At 37.6% G+C, this 23,651-nt stretch overlaps 1 protein-coding gene across 1 annotated transcript in view; it reads left to right on the forward strand.

Moving 5' to 3' along the window:
* Positions 1-5,598: 5,598 nt before the first annotated feature.
* MFN1 (mitofusin 1) overlaps positions 5,599-23,651 on the forward strand; it is a 34,495-nt gene continuing 16,442 nt past the window's right edge. The window contains exons 1-9 of the mRNA XM_039254321.1: positions 5,599-6,187; positions 6,930-7,048; positions 9,601-9,736; positions 10,589-10,751; positions 14,036-14,160; positions 15,416-15,524; positions 18,606-18,713; positions 21,086-21,239; positions 21,355-21,422. Of these exons, the coding sequence (XP_039110252.1) occupies positions 6,937-7,048; positions 9,601-9,736; positions 10,589-10,751; positions 14,036-14,160; positions 15,416-15,524; positions 18,606-18,713; positions 21,086-21,239; positions 21,355-21,422 (975 nt within the window). The 5' untranslated portion in view covers positions 5,599-6,187; positions 6,930-6,936. The remainder of the gene's footprint in view (positions 6,188-6,929; positions 7,049-9,600; positions 9,737-10,588; positions 10,752-14,035; positions 14,161-15,415; positions 15,525-18,605; positions 18,714-21,085; positions 21,240-21,354; positions 21,423-23,651) is intronic.

The following is a 23,651-nucleotide window of genomic DNA, read 5'->3' on the forward strand; positions in this document are numbered from 1 at the left end:
GGAATTTAATGTCTTTAATAGCTCTTTCTTCTTATCACAGAATTTGATAGTAACATCCACTATTATTACTAATGAACACCATTACTAATGAGGAGAAGTAGCAACAGCAAGCATTCTTCTTTTTGTTTCTAGTCTTAAATGTAAGACTCCTAAAGCCTCCCCAGTAAGTATATTTAAAGTATATTTACTACAGATTTTGGTAGGTAGTTTTACCTGGTGTCTTGGTTTTCTAAGAACTTTTATTATAAGTAGGTGTTAAACTTAAGCAATGACTTTTTCTGTACCTATTAAGATAAATATGTGGGTTTTCTGTTTGGTTGATTTTTAGATGTTGAATTATTTTTGTGTTCCTAGAAAAACCCTATTTAGACAAAAACTTTTTTTTTTAAGTTTGTTTATTTTGAGAGACAGAGAGCATGAGTGGAGGAGGGGCAGAAAGAGGAAGAGAGAATCCTAAGCAGGGTTTGCACTGTCAGCAAAGAGCCCCAAGTGGGGCTTGATTCCACAAACTGCAAGACTACCACGACTCGAGCAGAAATCAAGAGTCAGATGCTCAACTGACTGAGCTATCTAGGCACACCAAAAGCTTTTTTCTAATACAATGTTGGATTCAGTTAGCTAATATTTCAGAGAATGTTTGCCTCTACATTCTAAAACATATTTTTCCTTATTTATATCTCCTATCCAGTGTGGTATCAAGGTTATTCTTTTTTTTAATTTAAAAATTAATTAATTAATTAATTTAGGGGGGGGCGGGGGAAGAGAGAAAGCACAGGCAAGCCAGGGATGTGCAGAGAGAGGGAGAGAGAGAATCTTAAGCAGGCTCCATGCACAGTGCAGAGTCTGATTGCAGGCTTGATCCTACAAACCTAGGATCATGATCTGAGCCAAAACAGAGTCAGACATCCAACTGACTGAACCACCCCGGCACCCCTGATTTTGACATTCTTGGACAGATTTGGCAGTGGTCAAATTTGTAAGGTTTTTGAACAATTACATTTTAGTTTTTGTTAATCTGTATCTGTTTTAGCCGTTATATATTTTTTTCTTCCATTTTAAAAAATGCTGGGGCGCCTGAGTGGCTCAGTCGGTTAAGCATCCAACTTCAGCTCAGGTCATGATCTTGCAGTTTGTGGGTTCAAGCCCCACTCTGGGCTTTGTGCTGACAACTCGGAGCCTGGAGCCTGCTTCAGAAACTGTGTTTCCCCTTCTCTCTGCCCCTCCCCTGCTTGCACTCTGTCTCTCTCTGTTTCTCAATAATAAATAAATGTTTTTTTAAAATGTTTATTTATCTTGAGAGAGAGAGAGAGAAAGAGAGAGAGCACGATACCAAGTAGGGGAGGGGCAGAGAGAGAGAGGGAGAAAGAGAATCCCAAGGAGGCTCCATGTTCACTGTGGAGCCCAAATAAGGCTCCATCTTATGACCCCAAGATCACAACCTGAGTGAATATCAAGAGTTGAACTCTTAATTGATTGAGCTACCCAGCACCCCAGTTTTTTCTTCTTTACTCTGCTGGTTTTTGCCTACAAAGTCTGTTCCATTAAAATAAAAACAATGGATTAAACTATTACTTATTATATTAAAATATTTATTATAATTTATAACAATGTCATTTTTACTTTAAAATAATTAGGGGCACCTGGATGTCCCAGTTGGTTCAGCATCCATCTTTGCCTCGGGTCATGATCTCGCAGTTCATGGGTTTGAGCCCCTGTGTCCCCCTCTGTTCTGACAGCTTAGAGCCTGGAGCCTTCTTCAGAGTTTATGTCTCCTTCTCTCTGTGACCCTCCCACTCACTGTCTCTCTCTCTCTCTCTCTCTCTCTCTCTCTCAAAAATGATTATACATTAAAATTTTTTTAAATATATATAAATCACAATAATTATATTAAACATGTAATTGTTTACAGAACTAATCATGATCTAAAAATTCAAACAATATAAATAAAGTAAAAGTTCCCTTTGAGATTCCCTATGCTCAAAACTGATTTGAGTAGTTAAGGGTTTCACATAGCTATTAAGTGGCATATTCTAGACTTGAACTACAGTCTTCAGATTTCAGGTTGCACACTTTACCATTAAAAGATTTCTTCTTAAATAGGTATTTGTTGAATGAACATTTGAATAGATCTTAAAAGTGATGAATGTTTTCACCCTCCACATGTTGGTTGATGCTTGAAATTCATCCTTAAAATTTCATCCCTCTTTGTTTAATGCCTTAACACCATTGGAAATCATAGTACTTATGAGCCAGTATTGGTAGTAAACATGTATATGTTTTATTAAGAATTAAAAATATAAACTATGTGGTGCACCTGGCTGGCTCAGTCGGTTAAGTTGCTGACTCTTGATTTTGGCTCAGGTCATGATCTCACAAATAGGTTTGTGAATTTGAGCCACATATCAGCTAACAGCACAGAGCCTGCTTGGGATTCTCTCTCTCCCTCTTTCTCTGCCACTCCCTCTCCCTCTCTCTTTTTTTCAAAATAAAAAAATAAACATATATGAATTTTAAAAAATAAACTATGTATTATATTTTTCTCACTATAGAAATAAATACATACTCAATATAGAAAATATGAAAATAGAGAAGTATACAAAGGAAAAAGTCACATGTAATATCATCATCCAGAAATAAAAAATATGTATTACACATGATTTGTGAAAATATTTTTATATACTGGTGAATACATCTGTGTAAGTATTTTTCTAAAACAAACTTTAATGAATACATCATGTTCCATCCTGTCCACATACCATAATTTATTTAAGCCATCTCCTCTGGAGGAACACTTAATTGTTTACAATTTTTCATGGTTTTAAATAAAATAACATTTTCCTCTATATTTCTTTGTATTTTAAATATATTTCCAATATTTCATTATACATTTCCATTTCTTTTAATTCAAAAAATTTTTTCTTAAAGTTTATTTTTGAGAGAGAGAGAGAGAGAAAGACAGAACATGAGCAGGGGAGGTCCGAGAGAGGGAGACACAGAATTCAAAGCAGGCTCTGGCTGTCTGCACAGAGCCTGACGTGGGGCTCAAACTCACAGACCATGAGAATATGACCTGAGTCGAAGTTGGACGCCCAACAGATGGAGCCACCCAGGCGCCCCTCCATTTCTTTTAATTTATTTAAACAATCTCTATAACCAATGTGGGCCTGAAACTCACAACCCCAAGATCAAGAGTTGAACGCCCCTCCTACTGAGCCAGCCAGGCACCTCAGTTATATATTTATACCTAAGTGTCTGTCCACATGTTTACTTTCCTGGGATTGCTGGGTCAAAAGGCCTTCACATTATAAATTTTGAATAGTTTCCCAAATAGCCAATAACATTGTGATAGACAGTTTTATGTGTCAACTTGAATAGACAATGGTACCCAGTTATTCAAACACTAATCTAGGTGTTTCTGGGAAAGTATTAGTGATTAACATCTAAAGTCCTTGACTTTATGTAAAGAAGATTATTTTGGGATAATCTGGGTGGGCACGATCCAACCAGTTAAAAGGCTTTAAAAGGAGAATAGAGGTTTTCCTAGAAAGGAATGGTACCTGTGGGCTGCTGTATCAACCCCTGCCCAAGAATTTCCATTCTGCCCCTATTGATGGCTTACCCTACATTATTTGGATTTGCCTAGCCAGCCCTCACAATCACAGAAGCCAATTCTTTGTGATAACTTCCTTGCCCTCTGAACCCTGATACACACTGTAACCCTCCTGGCAGTAAAGTATGTGACTGTCCTTGGTCATTTACATCATAATGTGAAGTTTTTAACATAAACAGATCTTTATCTATTGTAGAAATAGATCTTTATTGGAAAACAAATTTTGATAGAAGTACAATATAAAAATTCCTAGCAGAACGATTAGCATATCCTATTTGTGTGTATTTGTTTATGGAGTGGTGAGAAGAGATAAGGGATTAAAAATCATAAAACACTTAAGTGATTCTACTTTACTTTGCAATAAAATAGAATTCTGCAATATTTTGCAATATACTTTAGTATATTGCTAATATTAAAAGTCATTTTTAATTTGTTTCAGTAATTTTTTTAAATTTGTATTATAGAGAGAGATAAAGTGGGAGCAGGGGAGAGGGGGAGAGAGAATCTCAAACAGATTCCATGCTCAGCGAGCGCAGAGCTGACGTGGGGCTCAATCCCACAACCCTGGGATTATGACCGGAGCCAAAATCAAGAATTGGACATTCAACCGACTGAGCCACCCAGGTGCCCCTAAAATCCATTTTTTAAATGGTATGTTTCTAATTTCAGCCAGTGGACTGGGCCATTTAATAAACATTGTGTGTGGAATCTTGGTAGAGTTTAGTACCCACAGAACAACCAAAGTGACCTTTTAAAAGGAAAATCAGATCCTATCCATCCTCAAGTTTAAAATAGCTACACTTAGAAAAAAATCCAAACTTCTGACCCTGGCCTATATGATTCTACACCTTATACCTCTCTAAACTTCCCACATTTCCTCTCCCTCCCTGCATCCCAGATATACTGGTCTCTTTTCCTTTCACCAGCATACCACTCTCCTTTCTATGCGCCTTTGGACTTCCTGTCCCCACTATTTTAGGCACACTTCCTCCAGATATTCCAAGGATTGGTTTCCTGGGAAAAATCAAGGAAATATTACCTCCTCAGAAATGGTCAGCCTATGTGGCTGTTTTTTCCCATTTTTCTTCAGATAGTCTATCCCATCGTTTTTTTCTTTTTCAGAATACTAAGCACATCTGAAATGATCTAATTTATTTCATTTTCTGGTATTCATCTGTTCTAACAGAAGGTTAATATTTCTCTATCCAACTCTAACTATATTCTCAGCAATACTTCAAGGACTTTACATGCTATCCACTCATTTAATTTTCACAACAACCTATAAGGTAGGTGTTATTAATTAGTAATCCACTTTTATAGGTGAAGTGCCTGAGGCTCAGAGAGGTCAAGTGGCTTCACTTGCAAAACTGCATCTCACTAGCTCTGGAGAGAAATCTCCAGGACTTCTGTTAAGCCATGTACAGACCAGCAACATCCAAGGATGTTAGAAATGCACGCTCTCACGCCTCATCCCTGACCCAATGAACCAGAATGTGCAATTTAACAAGATCCCCAGGTGATTCTTAAGTATAAAGTTTGAGAAGAGCTAGTCAACAAATACATCCGTTTCCTAAGCCTCACCTCGAAAGTAACTCCACACACACACACCCACACCCCCCCTTTACTCCGAGCTAAGGAAGCAATTACACAACAGAAGAGAGTAGTGAAGCGGTGAAAAGCCTCACCTCGAAAGTAACTCAACACACACACACACACACACACATACACACACACACACACACACACACACACACACAGAGCTTTACTCCGAGCTAAGGAAGCAATTACACAACAGAAGAGAGTAGTGAAGCGGTGAAAAGGTTTTCCTTTATTGCGGCTGGTACAAGAAGCAGGAATCCTTCGTCTGGCAGTCCTAACCCCACTTCACCCCACCGCCTTTTAGCTCTCCCTTCCCACATCGGAAGCCTCCTACGCCTAAACTAGACAGAGCTTTGGAGACTTTGAAGGCAGAAGAGACGGAAGGCAGAAAACACCGGGACACCGAAAACCATCCCGAGAGCACTCCTTGGCCTCAATAAGCCCTGCCTCCTGCCCGTAAGAAAAATGGCGCTCGGCGCAGATGCACTTCCGGCCATGGAACCAAACAAAATAGGGGAGGACGAGACCGGAAGTGACCGCCCTTTTGGCACCCCTCCCACCCCCTTCTCCGGCTCCCGGCCCCTCCTGGGAGAATGAGGAGGCCCGAGGGCTGAGGCTGGCCTGCGGTTGGCGGGTGACAAGTCGGAGCCGGGACTCTGTGAGTGCTCCCTGCCTCGGCCGCCGGCAGGTTCACTTCGCTCTGGGTGACCTTCGTTCGGCCAGGGACAGGGGGCGGAGAGTCGCGCGGGAGCTCTGTGACGAGGCGTCGCCGCGGTTCTGCGGGAAAGATCTAGCCGGCAGGTCTGCGAGCGGGGCCATCGGCCGCGTCGGGCCCGCGGAGCTCGCGAGGCCCGGGCCTGCAGCCCGGGGGCTGAGGGCGCCCGGTCCGGGGCTGGCGCGCGCGGGGCGGGAGTGAGGTCCGGCCCGTAGCCCTGCGGCCGGGGCTCCAGCGCCCGGCGTGGAAGGCCTGTCCCAGAGGTAGGTGTTTCACCCCCGCTGAAGCGGCTCGGTGCCCTCACCCCGCTTTTCCCACGCGGTTCCTTCACTCAGTGGTTTCCTGATCCTCGGGAAGGCCGCTCGGTTTTCACGGCCACTCCGCTTCATTCCACACGCGTACACAGCAGGAAAAGACTGGTGTAGTCGTTTTTGTTTGGTGTCTTTTTCGTGAGGAGTTGCCAGAAAAAAAAATACATATATATTTTTAAATTCCTTGGAGTTCTTGGTACTTTAGCTGGAAACATGAATGCTCGTGTTGAGCCTTACCTGTTTATTTGTTGTGGTGAGAGCTACTTTTTTAAGTGTCAGTATTACATTATGATCGTGGAATTTTATTTCCTCACTCGGTATCCACCTCCACCCCGTAGAGCTCCAGGTTGAGAAACTTCTTGTTTGTGAACTTGATCCTTCTCGCTAACCCGGTTCCCAGACGCACCTACCTAAGAGTCATGAGCAGTCACAATTTAGTTACGATTTTTTTCATCTTCACCAAAGGGAAATAAAGTAGAAATTGGCAACCAAGATTTTGTCCAATAGAGTTAACTTATTTTGGTGGAATATCACCAAACTCTAAAACACTTCTCACAGTATAATTATCTAAAAGTATTTTGGCAGTTTGGTTGATTTTACTGGGGAATTAAGGTGGCGGGAAGGTGTCATTAACTTGCATGGCTTTATCACATAGATTAACTTGTGCTTTCTAATTTTAATATTCTTTCCCCAGTAACATAATGGCGGAAACTGCTTCTCCACTGAAGCACTTCGTGCTGGCTAAGAAGGCTATTACTGCAATCTTTGACCAATTACTGGAGTTTGTTACAGAAGGATCCCATTTTGTTGAAGGTTAGTTTCTCCTTTTCTAAATACTGCTGTTGAAAATAGATGAAGGTACTGAAGCCTGGGTGGCTCAGTTGGTTAAGCGTTCAATTTTGGCTCAGGTCATGCGGATTCAAGCCAGCGTAGGGGGTCTGTGCTGACAGCTCAGAGCCTGGAATCTGCCTTGGATTCTTTGTCTCCCTCTCTCTGCCCCTCCCGCGTTGGAGCTCTCTCTCTCTCGCTCGCTCTCTTCTCAAAAATAAACATTAAACATTTTTTTAAAAAAATACATGAAGGCGTTTTATCCTTTCACCTTTAGTTACTGAACACACATATAAGACATTGTGCTGTATTCTAGAAGGGATGCCATAACAAAACCCATTTCCACCCTTCATGGGAGGAAGATTAAATGTTATTAATAACAACTTAAAGTGCTTGCATGTGAGGTACTATTCTAAGCACTTTATTATATTAATAATGCATTAAATATCAACACTAGAACAAGTTTTTATTACAATTATTTTATAATGAAGAAACCAAGACAGAAAATTAAAGCAACGTGCCCAAGATCACCTAGCTAGTAAATGGCCGGACTTAAAAGTCAGGCAGCGCACATTTAAGCCATTATACTTCTCTCTTCCCCATGTCAGTTGTCAGCCTAGATCTCAGACCTATATAATATTCCCAAATGAGGCTGAAATTCGGTGGGGAAAGGGCAAAAGAAATTTTCTTTGAATGTCACTGTTTAAGGTTGGTGAGGAATGTCTTATTAGCAAATACTACTTTAGAAAGAACTGTTAACATATTTTCTGGTTCCTAAGATTACATGACCATCAAGGGTACAATGAAAAGGGAGGGATTTTATAAACTTCTCCAATGACTGTGGGGAAGTATTTGGTAGGTTGGCGAAATCAAACTTTTTCCTTGTCCCTCCTAACCGTCTGGCACCAGATTTTTGGCTTGAGGATAGGGATCCTACCTTATTATTGTGTCCTTATCACCAAATCTGACACAATTCAAGGTTTATTGAATGAGAGGGGAAAAAAGTAATGGTATCAAATTTTTGTTTCCAGTTTTGAAAGAATGACACAGTGACTTTTAAATTGTTTTAAAAAAGTTCACAGGTCACTGTATTCAAAACAAAGTTTATGGGAAGTGAAGTTAAATGTAATATCTTCTATGTATTGAGCCCATAATTGAGCATTACAGTAGGAGCTAGTGAACGACAGCTTTACAGTCTGAGTTCAATTTTACTGTCTTTAGAGTCTCATAGAAAATCTCTTGCAAAAGAGAGACAAAAAGATAAATTAGGAAGAGCATAAAAGAGAAAGAATAACATAAAAACCAAGGTGAATGTAATGATACTTAAGTGAGTCTTACCTAATTGCACATATTTTATTAATGTGCTTGAAAAGGTTGATGAGATTTGTCAAAGCTGAAGTTTAATTAGATGAGCACTGGGTAAGCTGTGTCAGTGTGTGTGTGTGTTTCATTAGGACCGGATAGCCAAATGAATCTCCATGTTTTTACCTTTAAAATGAGATGATGAAAGTATAAGTTGTCAATTCACTAAGTTGAAGTTAATACAACATTGTTAAGTCAACTATACTTCAATAAAAAATAAATAAATAAAAAGCAATTAGAAAACTGGCTGTAATGGGTTCTGTAGTAACCACTTAAAAATATATGTAAATGTAAAAGTGTATGTTCCTGAGATGTAAACAAAACTGAAAGGCTTCTGCTTTTCAAACCCAAGTTTTTCTACCCAACCCCTTTCTTGGACAAGAGGTTATGTCTGGGATGAGCAGTTACCTCTAGCCTGACTGTAGTAGGATATAGTTGGTATGAGCCGTTTTGCTCCATTCCTATTCCATTCCAGCCGTTTTGCTCATTTCTATGAGAAGACAAGAAGTTTTACGGTAGCGATGTCTTACCCAGCTTGGGGACCCACTTGAGCGTTACCTTTATTTTGTAGGGACAACCGACTGTTTACAAACCTCGCTATTTCTTAGCATGTGGATCCCTCTTCTCCCTTTAGTCAGGATGGAACAACAGTAGGTAATTAGGTTCTAGTTTTTCTGTCCAGAAAAACATTTTTGTCTAAATGGGTATTTTTTTTTTTTGTTTTTTTAGTTTAGTCATTTTGAGTGAGAGCGTGTGTGCGAGTAGGTGAGGGGCAGGGAGGGAGGGAGAGTGAGAGAATCCCAAGCAGGGTCGACCCAGTGAACTCTGAGATCATGACCTGAGCTGAAGTCAGATGCTTAACTGCTTGAGCCACCCAGGTGCCCCTGTCTTAGATGGATATTTTGTATTTTTGAGACTTAGATGAATAATAAATACCCTTTGGACTGGGCCCCTATAATTTTTAATAATTTAGAAGCTTTTTTGGCCAGGATTCTTATGACCTGTTGCAATAAGGTATCCACCTTTTGCCAAATATTCAGATAGTATGGCATTTTTACTTTTCAAATGGCCATGTTAATACAGAGCAAAGCCAAAATATATGCATATCTTAAGATATTCCATCGTATAATTGGTGTTCATCTTTATCACTTTTTCTAACGATTTCAATTTTGTAGCAACATACAAGAATCCAGAACTGGATCAAGTAGCTACTGAGGATGATCTGATAGAAATACAGGCTTATAAAAATAAGCTTTCCATCATTGGTGAGGTGCTGTCTCGGAGGCATATGAAAGTGGCATTTTTTGGAAGGTAATCCTTGATTATTTCTCTCAAGGGTAGTTTCCAGAAATCAGCTCTTCTAAGTCCTATCCCTAGCTTTATTTCTGATGTTTCAGCAAGTGATGGTTCTCCCCCTTTTCCCTATAAGAATTTCTCTGTGTGTTAAATGCTAAAGCTATTAGCATGTAAAAGAATTTGTTCATTTTAGTTTTTGGTATAAAATGAAACTTTATGAAGGTCAGTCATATTTTTATTTTTTAAAGATGTTCATCTCTGAGAATTGGCTTCTTAGCCAAGTCCTAAGCATAGAAGTACTGATTAATGATATGCATAATTTTTCAAGTTTCTCTTATTATCAGGTATGTCTTCCAAAAGGATTCTTAGCCCCATGATTCCCAGAGAGAGGGAGAATAGGAAGTGTCATTTGTTAGCATAAGTGTCAAGAGTGATAGAGTGATCTCTGCCACAGCTCATATATTCATTTAGGAATCATTTGTTAACTTCCTGTGTGCCATGCTCTCTGTGAGGCACTAGGGATACAAAAACAAATGACTAGGCCCATACTGGTTTGCTCAAATACCATGTGCTGTGTATTAACAGAAGCATTTATTTACTTACTAAACTAACCTTATAGGCCTTTTAAGTCCACCTTAGGGCTTTTTTTTTTTTTTTTTTTACGCACTTGGGATTTCCTAGACGTAGAATTCCCTCTGCTTTGTTTTATCTATGGCTCTTTCTCAGTTTTCAGACCTTATCCTAAATGTTAAAACCTCAGAAATCCTCCCTGACAGCTGCATCTAAAATATTCCTTCTCAGTTATTCTCTGAATAAAGTTTTTATTGTTACATTTTGTTTTCATGATTTTATATATTCTTTCTTCAGGACAAGCAGTGGGAAGAGCTCTGTTATCAATGCAATGTTGTGGGATAAAGTCCTCCCTAGTGGGATTGGCCATACAACCAATTGCTTCCTGAGTGTTGAAGGTACTGATGGAGATAAAGCCTATCTAATGACAGAAGGATCAGATGAAAAAAAGAGTGTGAAGGTATAATATTTGACTGTTAGCAATATAATGTACCTGAAGTAATACCCTTAAGTTGTTGTTTTTTAATTTTTTTTGTAAGATGTCAACATTGCTAGGATAGAACCATTAATGTTGTTTTTTTATTAAATTTTTTAAAATGTTTTATTTATTTTTGGGAGAGAGAGAGAGAGAGACAGCATGAGTAGGGGAGAGTCAGAGAGAGAGAGGGGAGACACAGAATCCGAAGACAGGCTCCAGGCTCTGAGCTAGCTGTCAGCACAGAGCCTGACATGGGGCTCAAAACCACAGACCGTGAGATCATGACCTGAGCCGAAGTTGGATGCTCAACCAACTGAGCCACCCAGGCTCCCTGAATCATTAATGTTTTAATTCATAGCTTCTAAAGCCATCACTAGTATTTTGAATTCTCTAAAATTCCTTTGCTTCAGAGCTAAATTATTAGAAGAATAAAACTTTGTCCTTAAAGTAAATTAGAGTTAAAAGTTTATTACATTTAAAAACTAATGTTCTGAAAATAACATTAATGAAGTGTATTGTTGCAGTTGAATCTTACCTGCTCTCATCTTTTAAAGAAAACTGTTTAAAAAAACTGGGCCCTGGCATGTGTTTGATGCATGCCTGTGTCTTTAGAAACTGTTTTATCTTTGGAGTATTTAGTAAGCACATTCATGAATAACTGTAATAGTTTTATCAGATAAGGGCTAGTGGCAATTCCCTACCTTTCATAAATTTCTTAAGTAGGCTTCATGCCTTGCATGGATCCCAACTTGGGGCTTGACCCTGAGCTCAAGACTTAAGCTGAGGTGAAGTGTCAGATGCTGGGGAGTGCTTAGTTGGTTCAGTTGGTTAAGGATCCAACTCTTCATTTCAACTCAGGTCATGATCTCATAGACTGTGGGATTGAGCCCCGCATCAGTCTCCATCCTCTTAATGCTAAGCCTGTTGGGATTCTCTCTCAACCTTTCTCTCTTCCCCTCCCCTGCTCACATTCTCTCTCTTTTTTTCTCCCTCTCTCAAAAATAAATAAACATTAAAAAAAAAAATGCAGTAATAACAGCTAATACTCTACTGCACATTTGCTAAGTATCAAGTGCTATTCTAAATACTTGAAGTAACTCAGACCTCACCATAACTCTATTGATTAGGTGCTTTTTATTATCTTTATAGACCAGGCATCAAGTCATTAGTATACACTTATAATTCTGTCAGAAAGTTTATGAAAGCAACCAAAAATAAAACCTAGCTAACATTGTCACTGTGAAGATCCACTTCAACCTGAATCAGGACTTTTGTGCCCATTTGTTTCCTTTTAAAAGTTGATACAAATCACAAATGAATTGTAGAAGTACGTGTGCTGGTGCCTTTTCCTTGAATATTAGTTTTACTTAAAAATTTTTTTTTAATTATAGTCAGAGTGCGAGTAGGGGAGGGGCAGAGAGAGAGGGAGACACAGAATCAGAAGCAGGCTCCAGGCTCTGAGCTGTCAGCACAGAGCCTGACTTGGGGCTCGAACCCACAGACTGTGAGATCATGACCTGAGCTGAAATCAGATGCTTAACTGACTGAGCTACCCAGGTGCCCCAGTTTTTTTAATTAAAGAAAAAAAAAACACTTTCTTTTGAAATCTTTATTTTGAGAGAGACCATGTGAACATGGGAGGGGCAGAGAGAGGGGGAGAGGGAGAGAGAAAATCCTAGGCGGGCTCCTCACTGTCATCGCAGAGCCCAAAGCAGGGCTCAGTCCCCCAGACAGTGAGATCATGACCTGAGCCAAAATCAAGAGTGGACTGCTCAACTGACTGAGCCACCCAGTCACCCCTTGGATATTAATTTTATATTAAGCTCTTTGTATTTATTGTATATTTAACACATACATGAAAGATATTAAAGTAACACATTAATAAATTAGTATATGTCAGAAGTTATCTTGAGAAATAGAAACATTTTAGTGAATTTAAATGAAAGGAGAAGGAATAGTCATTGATGTTAAGCAGGGTTATGTGAGTAAATAACAGCCTGCTGAGAAAAATCCTTTATTGAAAGAATATGTATTGAGCTTCTCTTGTATTACTTTGGTTTTTTCTTTTTTTTCTTTTTTTTAAAAATTTTTAAAATGTTTTATTTATTTCTGAGAGAGAGAGCGTGAGCAGGGGAGGGTCAGAGAGAGAGGGAGACACAGAATCTGAAGCATGCTTCAGGCTCTGAGCTGTTTAGCACAGAGCCTGATGCAGGGCTCAAACCCACAAACTGCAAGATCAAAGTTGGCCACCTAACCGACTGAGCCACCCAGGCGCCCCTTTCTTTTCTAAGTTCATTTATTTTGAGAGAGAGAGCCAGAGAAAGGCAAAGAAAGCGGGAAAAAGAATCCCAAGCAGGCTCTGTGCTGTCAGTACAGAGCCCAGTATGAGGCTCAAACCCACAAACTGTGAGATTATGACCTAAGCCCAAACAAGAGCCAGGTGCTTCATGGACTGAGCCACCAGGTGCTCCACTTTGATCTTATTATTACTCTGGTATTTTAAAGTCTTTTAAAATAATGATGTATCTTCTATTTTCACCTCTTATAATTAAGCAATACATTTTAGGGGCCCTTGGGTAACTGAGTTGGTTAAGTGTCCAACTTCGGCTTAGGTCATGATCTCACAGCTCATGAGTTTGAGTCCTGTGGAGCTCTGTGCTGGCAGCTCAGAGCCTGGAGCCTTTCGATTCTGTGTCCCTCTCTAACTTTGCCCCTCTCCTGCTCATATGCTTGCTCGCTCGCTCTCAAGAATAAATAAACATTAAAAAAAATTTTTTTAAAGCAATACGTTTTAAAAGAGAAAGAAAATAAAAATGGGCAAAAAGAAACTTCAAAACTCACATGCTTACCAAAACCAGTGGAAGCCCTTTCTTATAGAGTTAAATGTGTGTTTGTCTGTATTTTATAAACAAAATGATTTCATATGTGCTATTTTGACTTGGTTTTTTCCTCCTAATGCATTGTAAAATTTGTTTTCATACATATAATATCAACTTCCGGGGTTGCATAGGATTCCATTGCCAGAGTTCATTTGTTGGGCATTTAGAATGTCACCAGCTCTATTTGTACATAATGGTATACCATTTTTTTTTTCTACTTGGTAATTCTAAAACTCAGTTTCTCAAGGTTGCTGAGATGGTTTTATTTCTAATTATTTTAACTTCTGCTTTTTGCACATATTTTGCAAAAATAAATGTCCCAAATCATCGTAGTTTTTTATTGAATTTTATTACTAGCACAGTTTTGTTTTTTCTCTTCCACTTTAGACAGTTAATCAGCTGGCGCATGCCCTTCATATGGACAAAGACTTGAAAGCTGGCTGTCTTGTGCATGTATTTTGGCCAAAGGCAAAATGTGCCCTCTTGAGAGATGACCTGGTTTTAGTGGACAGGTAAAATTACATATGTATTGGTTTACTCCTTTTAAAGGTTCATTTAATAGAGTAATACTGCTTGCTTTAGCATGTAATACATAAAAATTTAAATGTTCCATCTCTGCTTTGTTCTCATTTGTTAGGTTGTTAAAGAACAGATAAGGTGTTGGTTTTTCTTTTTTACTGGTTATATGAAGTGCCAGTTTCTCAATCTAATTCTATTACAAGAAATTTCAAGGATAGCCATTCTCCCCCTCCCCCCACCTAGATTGACTGTAGTTTGAGTAAGTCACTGGGCCTTACATATTGTCTAATTCTAAATAGATAGATAACTCTGATTAGGTAAATTTTTAAACTAGTAATAAATTCATTTTGGAGACCGAGTTTCCCAAAATAATGTTACTGGACAGTTCAGATAGCTTTTCATGGTTTAAGAATTAATCAGATACTGTTGGAATTTTTGTTTCAACTCTGCTGATTATTCTCCATTTTCGCTACATTAGTATTCAGTAAAATGGTAATGTACATCTGCTAAGCAATATCCTACCAAAAAAAGTAGTTAAATGAATTTTTTAAAATTTTGGTATGCTCTTTGGTTTTTTTGGTTAAAATTTTAGCATTCTATGGAAACCATTTAGGTTCTGGGCATTTAATTTTGCTTTATTTCATGACCCCAGCCTGTCATCTTGCCACATTGCTACAGGATACATCAAGCCATTGTATGGACAGTTGAACTATAATTTTTATATTGTGTGTAAAATAATTGTATATTAAATTTCTGCCTAGCAGAGGGTGTTTTATTTATGCTCATGAACACTAAAATATTTACTGAGCTCTACTGGACGTAGGTGCTTGCACCTTCATTTTTGTTACATATTAGCCTATTTTTTTTAGTACTTATTTTTCATCCTTTTAGAGCATAAAGATTTGAAAGATTAAAATAGTGACCATATTACTTTATCAAAAATTACAAGGTCATTTGTCCTTAGTAAATAAATTTTTTTAAACACTTGTTAAGTTGTCAATTGGATAGGCTCTTTAGAGTTCCTTGTCAGCAGTATAAATATAGAAGTTGATAAAACAGACTCAGCTTGCCGCAAATGCTCTCTTATATGTGAGAAAGTAAATCTCTTAGGCTTTGTGCTGAAAACGAGTAGAAATACTGTCCTTTAGACTTGAAACAATTTATAAAAGTTAAAAGAATTGTCTTTCTATAATCACATTTTCTTTTTAAAAAATATTGTATAATACAGGTTTATCTTGTTCTCTTTAGTCCAGGTACAGATGTCACTACAGAGCTGGATAGCTGGATTGATAAGTTTTGCTTAGATGCTGATGTCTTCGTTTTGGTTGCAAACTCTGAATCAACACTAATGAACACGGTAGGATTTAATCATATTATTATGTTTGAGTCGTAGGAAATGAAATGGTGTCTATTAATTGTGAAAAGTGAGGGAAATCCAAGTCCTGGATTAGAAAGAACCTCTGATATCAAGGGAGAACAAAGGAGTTTATGTTTCCATGGGACTGGAAGAGCTGATTCTGGTCTTGAGTGTACCCAGAGTATCATTGGGAATCTAGGGTTTGATGACTCTAGCTTCTTCTAAGTTTTTACATTCAAGGTGTGATATGTGTATGTTGTTGACCTTGATTGTGGTTATTTGCCAGTTTCAGAAGGAATGGGCACCAGAATTGTTAGGATGATGACTAAAGTCTTTTGAATAAGGTTTAACACTCCTACCTCACCACCGCCCCCCAACCCTCATGTCTGGCAGGCAAGACTTTTCATATTTTTAGTTTTGTCAGCCTTTTCCAGCTTTACCCGTGTATACTCTAGGTTCCAGTTTACCTATATACATTCTAAGGTGCTGTAAGACTTAACAGATTATTTATTGAGGATGTCTAGAGCCAGACTCATCCTAAATAAGCTTGAGTTTATAGATCTCTAATATTCAAAACTATACTATGATTTTTAAAAATTATTATTCCTCAAAAGCATATAAATGGCCAAACACCATTATAACCTAGGTGTTACCAGCCAGACCTCTGTTTTGTCACTGTTATTTTTGTACCTCCCTACCCTAATCTGTACCACATAGACCAGGCTACTCTGACAGCATTGACAGTTTATAGTCTGATGATTAAAAAAACAAAAAACAGATAAATGTTTAAAATCTTTGTTAGAATAATTCCATTGTTTGGTTAAACAATTTTGATGTACATTCTGACTTGTCTGTCTTTGTTTATGCTGTTCTTTGCACACAGTTCTTCTGCTTCCAGCTTTTCATCTTTCAGGAAGCCATTATCAGTACTTTTAAGTCCTTTATCACCACCACCTCCTTAATGGAGCTTTTTCTAATTCCAGCTAGATATGGCATCTCTTTTCTTTCAATAAGCATAGCATGTATTTACAGCATTTAGGTCACATATCTTTCTCTGTTGTTTATTATGATGTCACAGGTCTTACATTGTTCTTAGTTTAGTCTAAATATTAAAAAAGATCTGAAGTAGCTTTTTGAAAGTGTATAATGTTTATTTATACCCAGGAGTACCCATTGTGTTCTGCAAATGGTAGAGACAGATCAATACTTTTTTTCCTCTGTACTTTAAATATATTAAATATATTAATTTAAAAAATTTTTAAAGTTACATCCAAGTTAGCATATATAGTACAACAATGATTTCAGGAATAGATTCTTTAATGCCCCTTACCCATTTAGTCCATCCCCCCTCCCACAATCCCTCCAGCAACCCTCTGTTCTCTATATTTAAGAGTCTCTTATGCTTTGTCCCCCTCACTGTTTTTATATTATTTTTGCTTCCTTTATGTTCATCTGTTTTGTATCTTAAATTCATATGAATGAAGTCATATCATATTTGTCTTTCTCTAATTTCGCTTTGCATAATACCTTCCAGTTCCATCCACATAGTTGCAAATGGCAAGATTTCATTCTTTTTGATTGCTGAGTAATATTCCATTGTATATATATGTGTATATGTATATACACACACCACATTTTCTTTATCCATTCATCTGTCGATGGACATTTAGGCTCTTGCCCTGCTTTGGCTATTGATAGTGCTGCTATAAACGTTGGGGTGCATGTGCCCCTTCAAAACAGCACACCTGTATACCTTGGATAAATACCTAGTAGTGCAGTTGCTGGGTCATAGGGTAGTTCTATTTTTAATTTCTTGGGGAACTTCCATACTGTTTTCCAGAGTGACTGCACCAGTTTGCATTCCCACCAGCAGTGCAAAAGAGATTCTTCTCTGCATCCTCGCCAACATCTTTCATTGCCTGAGTTGTTAATGTTAGCCATTCTAACAGGTGTGAGGTGGTGTCTCATTGCGGTTTTGATTTGTATTTCCCTGATGATGAGTGATGTTGAGCATTTTTTCATGTGTTGGTTGAGCATTTTTTCATGTGTCGGTTGGCCATCTGGATGTCTTCTTTAGAGAAGTGTCTATTCGTGTCTTTTGCCCATTTCGTCACTGGATTATTTGTTTTTTGGGTGTTGAGTTTGATAAGTTCTCTATAGATTTTGGATACTAACCCTTTTTCTGATATGTCATTTGCAAATATCTTCTCCCATTCTGTCGGTTGCCTTTTAATTTTGCTGATTGTTTCCTTCGCTGTGCAGAAGCTTTTTATTTTGAAGAGGTCCCAATAGTTCATTTTTGCTTCTGTTTCCCTAGCCTCTGGAGACATGTTGAATAAGAAGTTGCTGCAGCCGAGGTCAAAGAGGTTTTTGCCTGCTTTCTCCTTGAGGATTTTGGTGGCTTCCTGTCTTACATTTAGATCTTTCATCCATTTTGAGTTTATTTTTGTGTAAGAAAGTGGTCCAGGTTCATTTTCCTGCATGTTGCTGTCCAATGTTCCCAGCACCATTTGCTGAAGAGACTGTCTTTATTCCATTGCGTATTCTTCCCTACTCTGTCAAAGATTAGTTGGCCATACATTTGTGGGTCCATTTCTGGGTTCTCTATTCTGTTCCATTGATCTGAGTGTCTGTTTTTGTGCCAGTACCATACTGTCTTGATGATTACAGCTTTGTAATAGGTCTTGAAGTCCAGGATTGTGATGCCTCCAGCTTTGGTTTTCTTTTTCAAGATTGCCTTGAATATTTGGGGTCTTTTCTGGTTCCATACAAATTTCAGGATTGTTTGTTCTAGCTCTGTGAAGAATGCTGGTGTAATTTTGATAGGGATTGCATTAAATACTTATTAAATTGAAGTTCAGGAAAGACTCAAGGCAGGGGCAGGAAAAATCTTCACCTTTGCCTTCTTACAATTTTGTCACCTTTGAGAATCTTAATATTCAGAGTGCTTTGGGATCCTTTATCAATGGGTATTAATCACTGTTGTCTAAATGATTCACACTTTTAGAGCTTCATCTATAAATGTATATATAAAATAGCTGTTAAAAGTGAACATACTCTTGGGTATTTGATGTTTTTTAGGAAAAGCAGTTTTTTCACAAGGTAAATGAGCGACTTTCCAAGCCTAATATTTTCATTTTGAATAATCGTTGGGATGCCTCTGCATCAGAGCCAGAATATATGGAAGATGTAAGTTATCTTTTATTTAAGTTTTGAAATATAGTAATGTACATTGTTATCTGACAAAACAGTATACTTTATATAATAGAACTTCATAAGCAGCTGTTCTCTTGAGAAAAAACTATAATTATAAGAAAACCTGAAGGGACTGTGTGATAGAGACCAGAATATTAGGCTACTTTGAAGGAAAATTCTGATAGAAGTACTGTCTAATCATTTTAGATCTTACACTGTTTTGTTGTAATTTTTTATTTAAAGTATAACATAACAGAAAAGTGTACACATCATAAGGGTCCATCTCAAGAAGTAGAACATTCCCAGCACCTCAGAATGTATCCCCCTCCATCCTCCCACAAGGACGAGCACTTACTATAACCTCTAAACACCCTTGATTAATTTTTTTGGTTATTCAGCTTTATGGAATGGAATCATATATAGTATCTACTTTTGTGTCCCCTTTTCCTTTGCTCAACATTACATTTGTGATAGGCATCCATACCCTTACGTGTTAAGTGCATTTCATTACTGTATGCTTTTTCAACCTATAAATAGCTACATTTGATTTATTCATGGCATTTGGGTGAATTTCCTATATGTAGCTGTCATGGATAATGCTTCTGTGCATATTCTTATATATGTCTTTTTGGTGCACCCAGGTTTATATTTCTATTGGGCATATGCCACTGGTTCTGAGTGTGAGGGATTAGGCAGTTTTGATCTTCAGGGAATATTTGGCCATGTCCAAAGACTTCTTTTTTTTTTTAATTTAATGTTTATTTATTTTTTAAGGAGAGAGAGAGCACAAGCAGGGGAGGACAGAGAGAAGGAGACACAGAATCCAAAGCAGGCTCCAGGCTCTGAGCTGTCAGCACAGAGCCTGATGCAGGACTTGAACTCATGAGCAGTGAGGTCATGACCTGAGCTGAAGTCCAGTGCTTAATTGACTGAGTCACCCAGGTGCCCTTGAAGACATTTTTGATTGTCACAACTCAGGGAGTGTGCTACTGGCATTTGTTGGGTGGAGGCTAGTGGTGCTGTTAAAAGTCCCATGACATAGATCAGCCCCTCCCAACCAAAGATTTATCTGACTCAAAATGTCAATACTGCAGAGATCAATAATCTGTGATTTTATATCTAGGAGTAGAATTGGTGGATTGCATGTAAACAATATGCTGTTTCAGTAAACACAGCCCGAGTTTTCTAAAGTGCTTATGCCATTTACACTCCCAAGCAGATTGAGAGTTCCAGGTGATTTATATCCTTGCCAACACTTGGGTGTTTTTGTTTTAACTTTTAGTCATCCTGGTGATTATAGAAACTTCTTTTTAAAAAGAGTAGTGTATCAGGCATTAGGTCTGATTCACTGTATCAGGCATTTTCACCTACCCCCCAAAATTGGAATTTTGTTTAATATGAAGCTTTATATTCTGCTATTTATTATTTTTTTTAATTTCAAATTTATTTTTGAGAGAGTGTGGGGGGAGAGAGGGGGAGAGAGAGGGAGGCCGAGGATCTGACGCAGTCTCTACACAGTCAGTGCAGAACCCAAACTCATGAACCATGAGATAAGACCTGAGCTGAAGTCAGACTTAACCAACTGAGCCACACAGGTGCTGCTTAGCTTAATTTTTATTAAGTCTTAAGATAGAGATTTCTTATCGTAGCCACAGTGCTAAAGGGGAGTATTAAACCCTAATTAGTTTCTAATCCTTAGTCATATTTTATTTTTTTATTCTTAAATTTTTCTTTGAATTTTATTTATTTAAATAAAGTATCTCTACACCCCCATGGCACTTAAACTCACGACTCTGAGATCAAGTGTTGCGTGCTCTACCGACTGAGCCACCCAGGTGCCTTTCTTAGTCCTAATGTTAATACCCAAGTGCTAAACTTAACCCTAACATTGCAACTCTAATCCCTCGCTGATGCATTCTCATCAACTTTAATTGTCAGTGTTTTAAGAAAAAGAGACTGTTTATGTTCTTATTTAACAATAAAAATAGCTTCATTATAGCAAATTAATTATGTAGTACTTGTTTTCTGATATCAGAGTTATTAATAGCTTCATTGTAGAACATTTGAAAAATAAACATAAGGAAATAAAAATGCCACCTATTAATTTTCATATATATGCATATACTTTTTTTTGTAGTACAGTTCTGTATGCCTCATTAAGAACTCCCGTGGCAGTATTATTATTTGTCTGCAATATATTTTGTAATGGCTGCATAATATTTGTTGGCCCATCAGAATTTTAAATTAAATGGTCAAGGAAGGATCTTTACTTCTTAAGAAAAAGAGTCTACGGAGGTTAGGCCTGTAGCTGTCAGCTGTATTTTTGTTTAATTGCTAGAGTTATTTCAGTACCGTGTTTTCTGTAGGTTCGCAGACAGCACATGGAAAGATGCCTGCATTTCTTGGTGGATGAGCTTAAAGTTGTAGATCCTTTAGAGGCACAGAATCGTATCTTCTTTGTTTCTGCAAAGGAAGTTCTTAGTGCTAGAAAGCACAAAGCACAGGGGATGCCAGAAGGTGGTATGTATTATTATAGATTCTCTTTTGAAATACAAGTATAGTTATAGAAACAGCATGCTAGAAATCTTAACCTTGCTGTATACTAGGTTTTAAACTCTTCACCTAAATGTTATAGGTGGGGCACTTGCTGAAGGATTCCAGGCAAGATTACAGGAGTTTCAGAACTTTGAACAAATTTTTGAGGTAGGAATTTTGTGAATGAACTTTGAACAAATTTTTGAGGTAGGAATTTTGTGAATGTATTAATTAATACAAAACCCTAGCATTGGTTGGAGAATGATCATAATCTTCTGTGTTTACTCTTTATCTTTGTCAAATAACCTTTGCTGTTATTTAGTATAGTTACTGCCACAGCAAGTGAAACAAGTTTGAAGAAAGGAAGCCCCTGCAAAATGGATGATCCGTAAGAATTTAAAATTAAAGATTGTAATTTCTTATTTTTCTTATGTATTTGTATTTAAATGAGAGACTTTTCTAATATTGCATGTGTTGTACAATGTATGAAATTCTCTTTATTCAGTAATCTGGGGCAAGATTAAATAAATGTAATTGCTGTTGGGATGGATAATAGAGCAGAGTGAAGATCATCTTTTTTCTTTTGTACCATACTGTTTATATATAGAGAGAGAACATAGTTAATGTCATTTGACAAAAATTTATTACATTTTAAACTCTGTTGTCACCTGTTTATTCTCCACATTTTATGTCAAATATCCTAAATGAATGAATACAAAAAATAATTAAGATACAGGTCTTGTACTTTAGGAATCTGGTAGGAACACCTGGGACACATAAATGACTAATACATTTGCAGCATTGGGGAGGAAGGATACTGTCTTATATTTTGATGTAGTGTTTTATTCAGATACATTAAATCTCATCCTACTTTTGACTGCAAAGTTTTGTTGATGTTTATCTTCTGAACTCTTATTTAGGTGTTAATCTTCTAAACTTTTATTTAGCCCTATTTGACCCAGCTCTGCTGAGATTGCATATCCCCTTCTCACCCATGAATGAACACAAAGACTTCAGAACTGAAAAAATTTCCCATCTGCAATTATTCTTCCTTATAAGTAATAATAGCTTTAATAGTAAGGATGTGAATATTGAATGTACTTGGCAGAATTGTTTAAACTAAACATTTGCTCACTCTCCCCCATCTTTAATTTGGTGTGTTGGAGACAGACTATTAAGTAGATGGAGACAAAGTATTTAAGAAGGAAAGCCCACTAGTAATTATTAGAGACCCCTGGCTTATCAGCATTTGTCCTCCCAAGCTACATGAAGTCGCAGTCACTCAGACCATTGTTTATATTCTTTCCCTTTTGCTTTCACAAGAGATTCAGTGCTCTCCTCACTCTTGAGATCAGTAATTTCATCCATAGGGAAAATACTGGGAAGAGGATCTATTGTTCTTTCTCCCTTTGTCTTACTTAATGGCCTTTTCTTTCTTTCTCTGTGTGTGTGTCATTGATTTCTCCTACCAAATCATATTGTTGTTATGCATTTGTGATCTCTTTCATATTGGTTCCTGCTACCCAGACAGAATACCTACTTGAAGAGATGGGAATGAGAAGAATAAAAGCTGTGCTGTAGAGCACTGGTTCCTAAACCTTGGCTGATAATGAGAATCACATTAGGTGCCTTAGAGAGCTCCAGACTCCTGAATTATCCTGGAGACTGATTCAGGGAGGTTAGGATGGACCTAGGAATCTGTAAATATTCAAAGCTCTTGAAAGGATTGCAATAATCAGGCAGATCTAGGAATTATTCTTTTTAATTTTTTTAAGAAACTTCCAGTTTGTCATAATAAATAGTTCATTGGGATTATAAAAATTATATATAAAAAGCTATGCAAGAGCTTTTATGTAAAGTCATAGAGAACGTCATATTTTAGAGTTTGGAATTTTTGTTCAATTAAAAGTATGATAGATTTAAGATGAGAATCGACTAGAAATTATTTGAACTTAACCTAAAGAAATAATCAGATGGGACAAAAAATTTTGTTTTGGAGTCAAAGCTTTTCTTGATGATTGACTACTCTTTTCAGCTTTTTTCCCAGAGCTGACATTCGTTAACTTCTTAAATCAAGTTTGGTAATTTTTGACTTCTATAAATTGGTACATTTCTGAGAATTTATAACTTGGTAGGATAAAACTGTTCATTTTTAAAATTTTTATATTCTTTGATACATACATGTGTATACGTATTTTTTAAAATATTTATTCATTTATTTGTTTTTGAGAGAGAGCACAAGCAGGGGAGGGGCAGAGAGAGAGACAGAATGCAAAGCATGCTCCAGGCTCTGAACTGTCAGCACAGAGCCTGCCATGAGCCTCCAACCTGCAACCTGTCATATAATGACCTGAGCCAGAGCCAGACAACATTTAACGAACTGAACCAACCACGCAG

The sequence above is a fragment of the Hyaena hyaena genome, unplaced genomic scaffold, assembly GCF_003009895.1.
Source record: "Hyaena hyaena isolate Hyena2069 unplaced genomic scaffold, ASM300989v1 scaffold_477, whole genome shotgun sequence".
NCBI classification, from domain to species: Eukaryota; Metazoa; Chordata; class Mammalia; order Carnivora; family Hyaenidae; genus Hyaena; species Hyaena hyaena.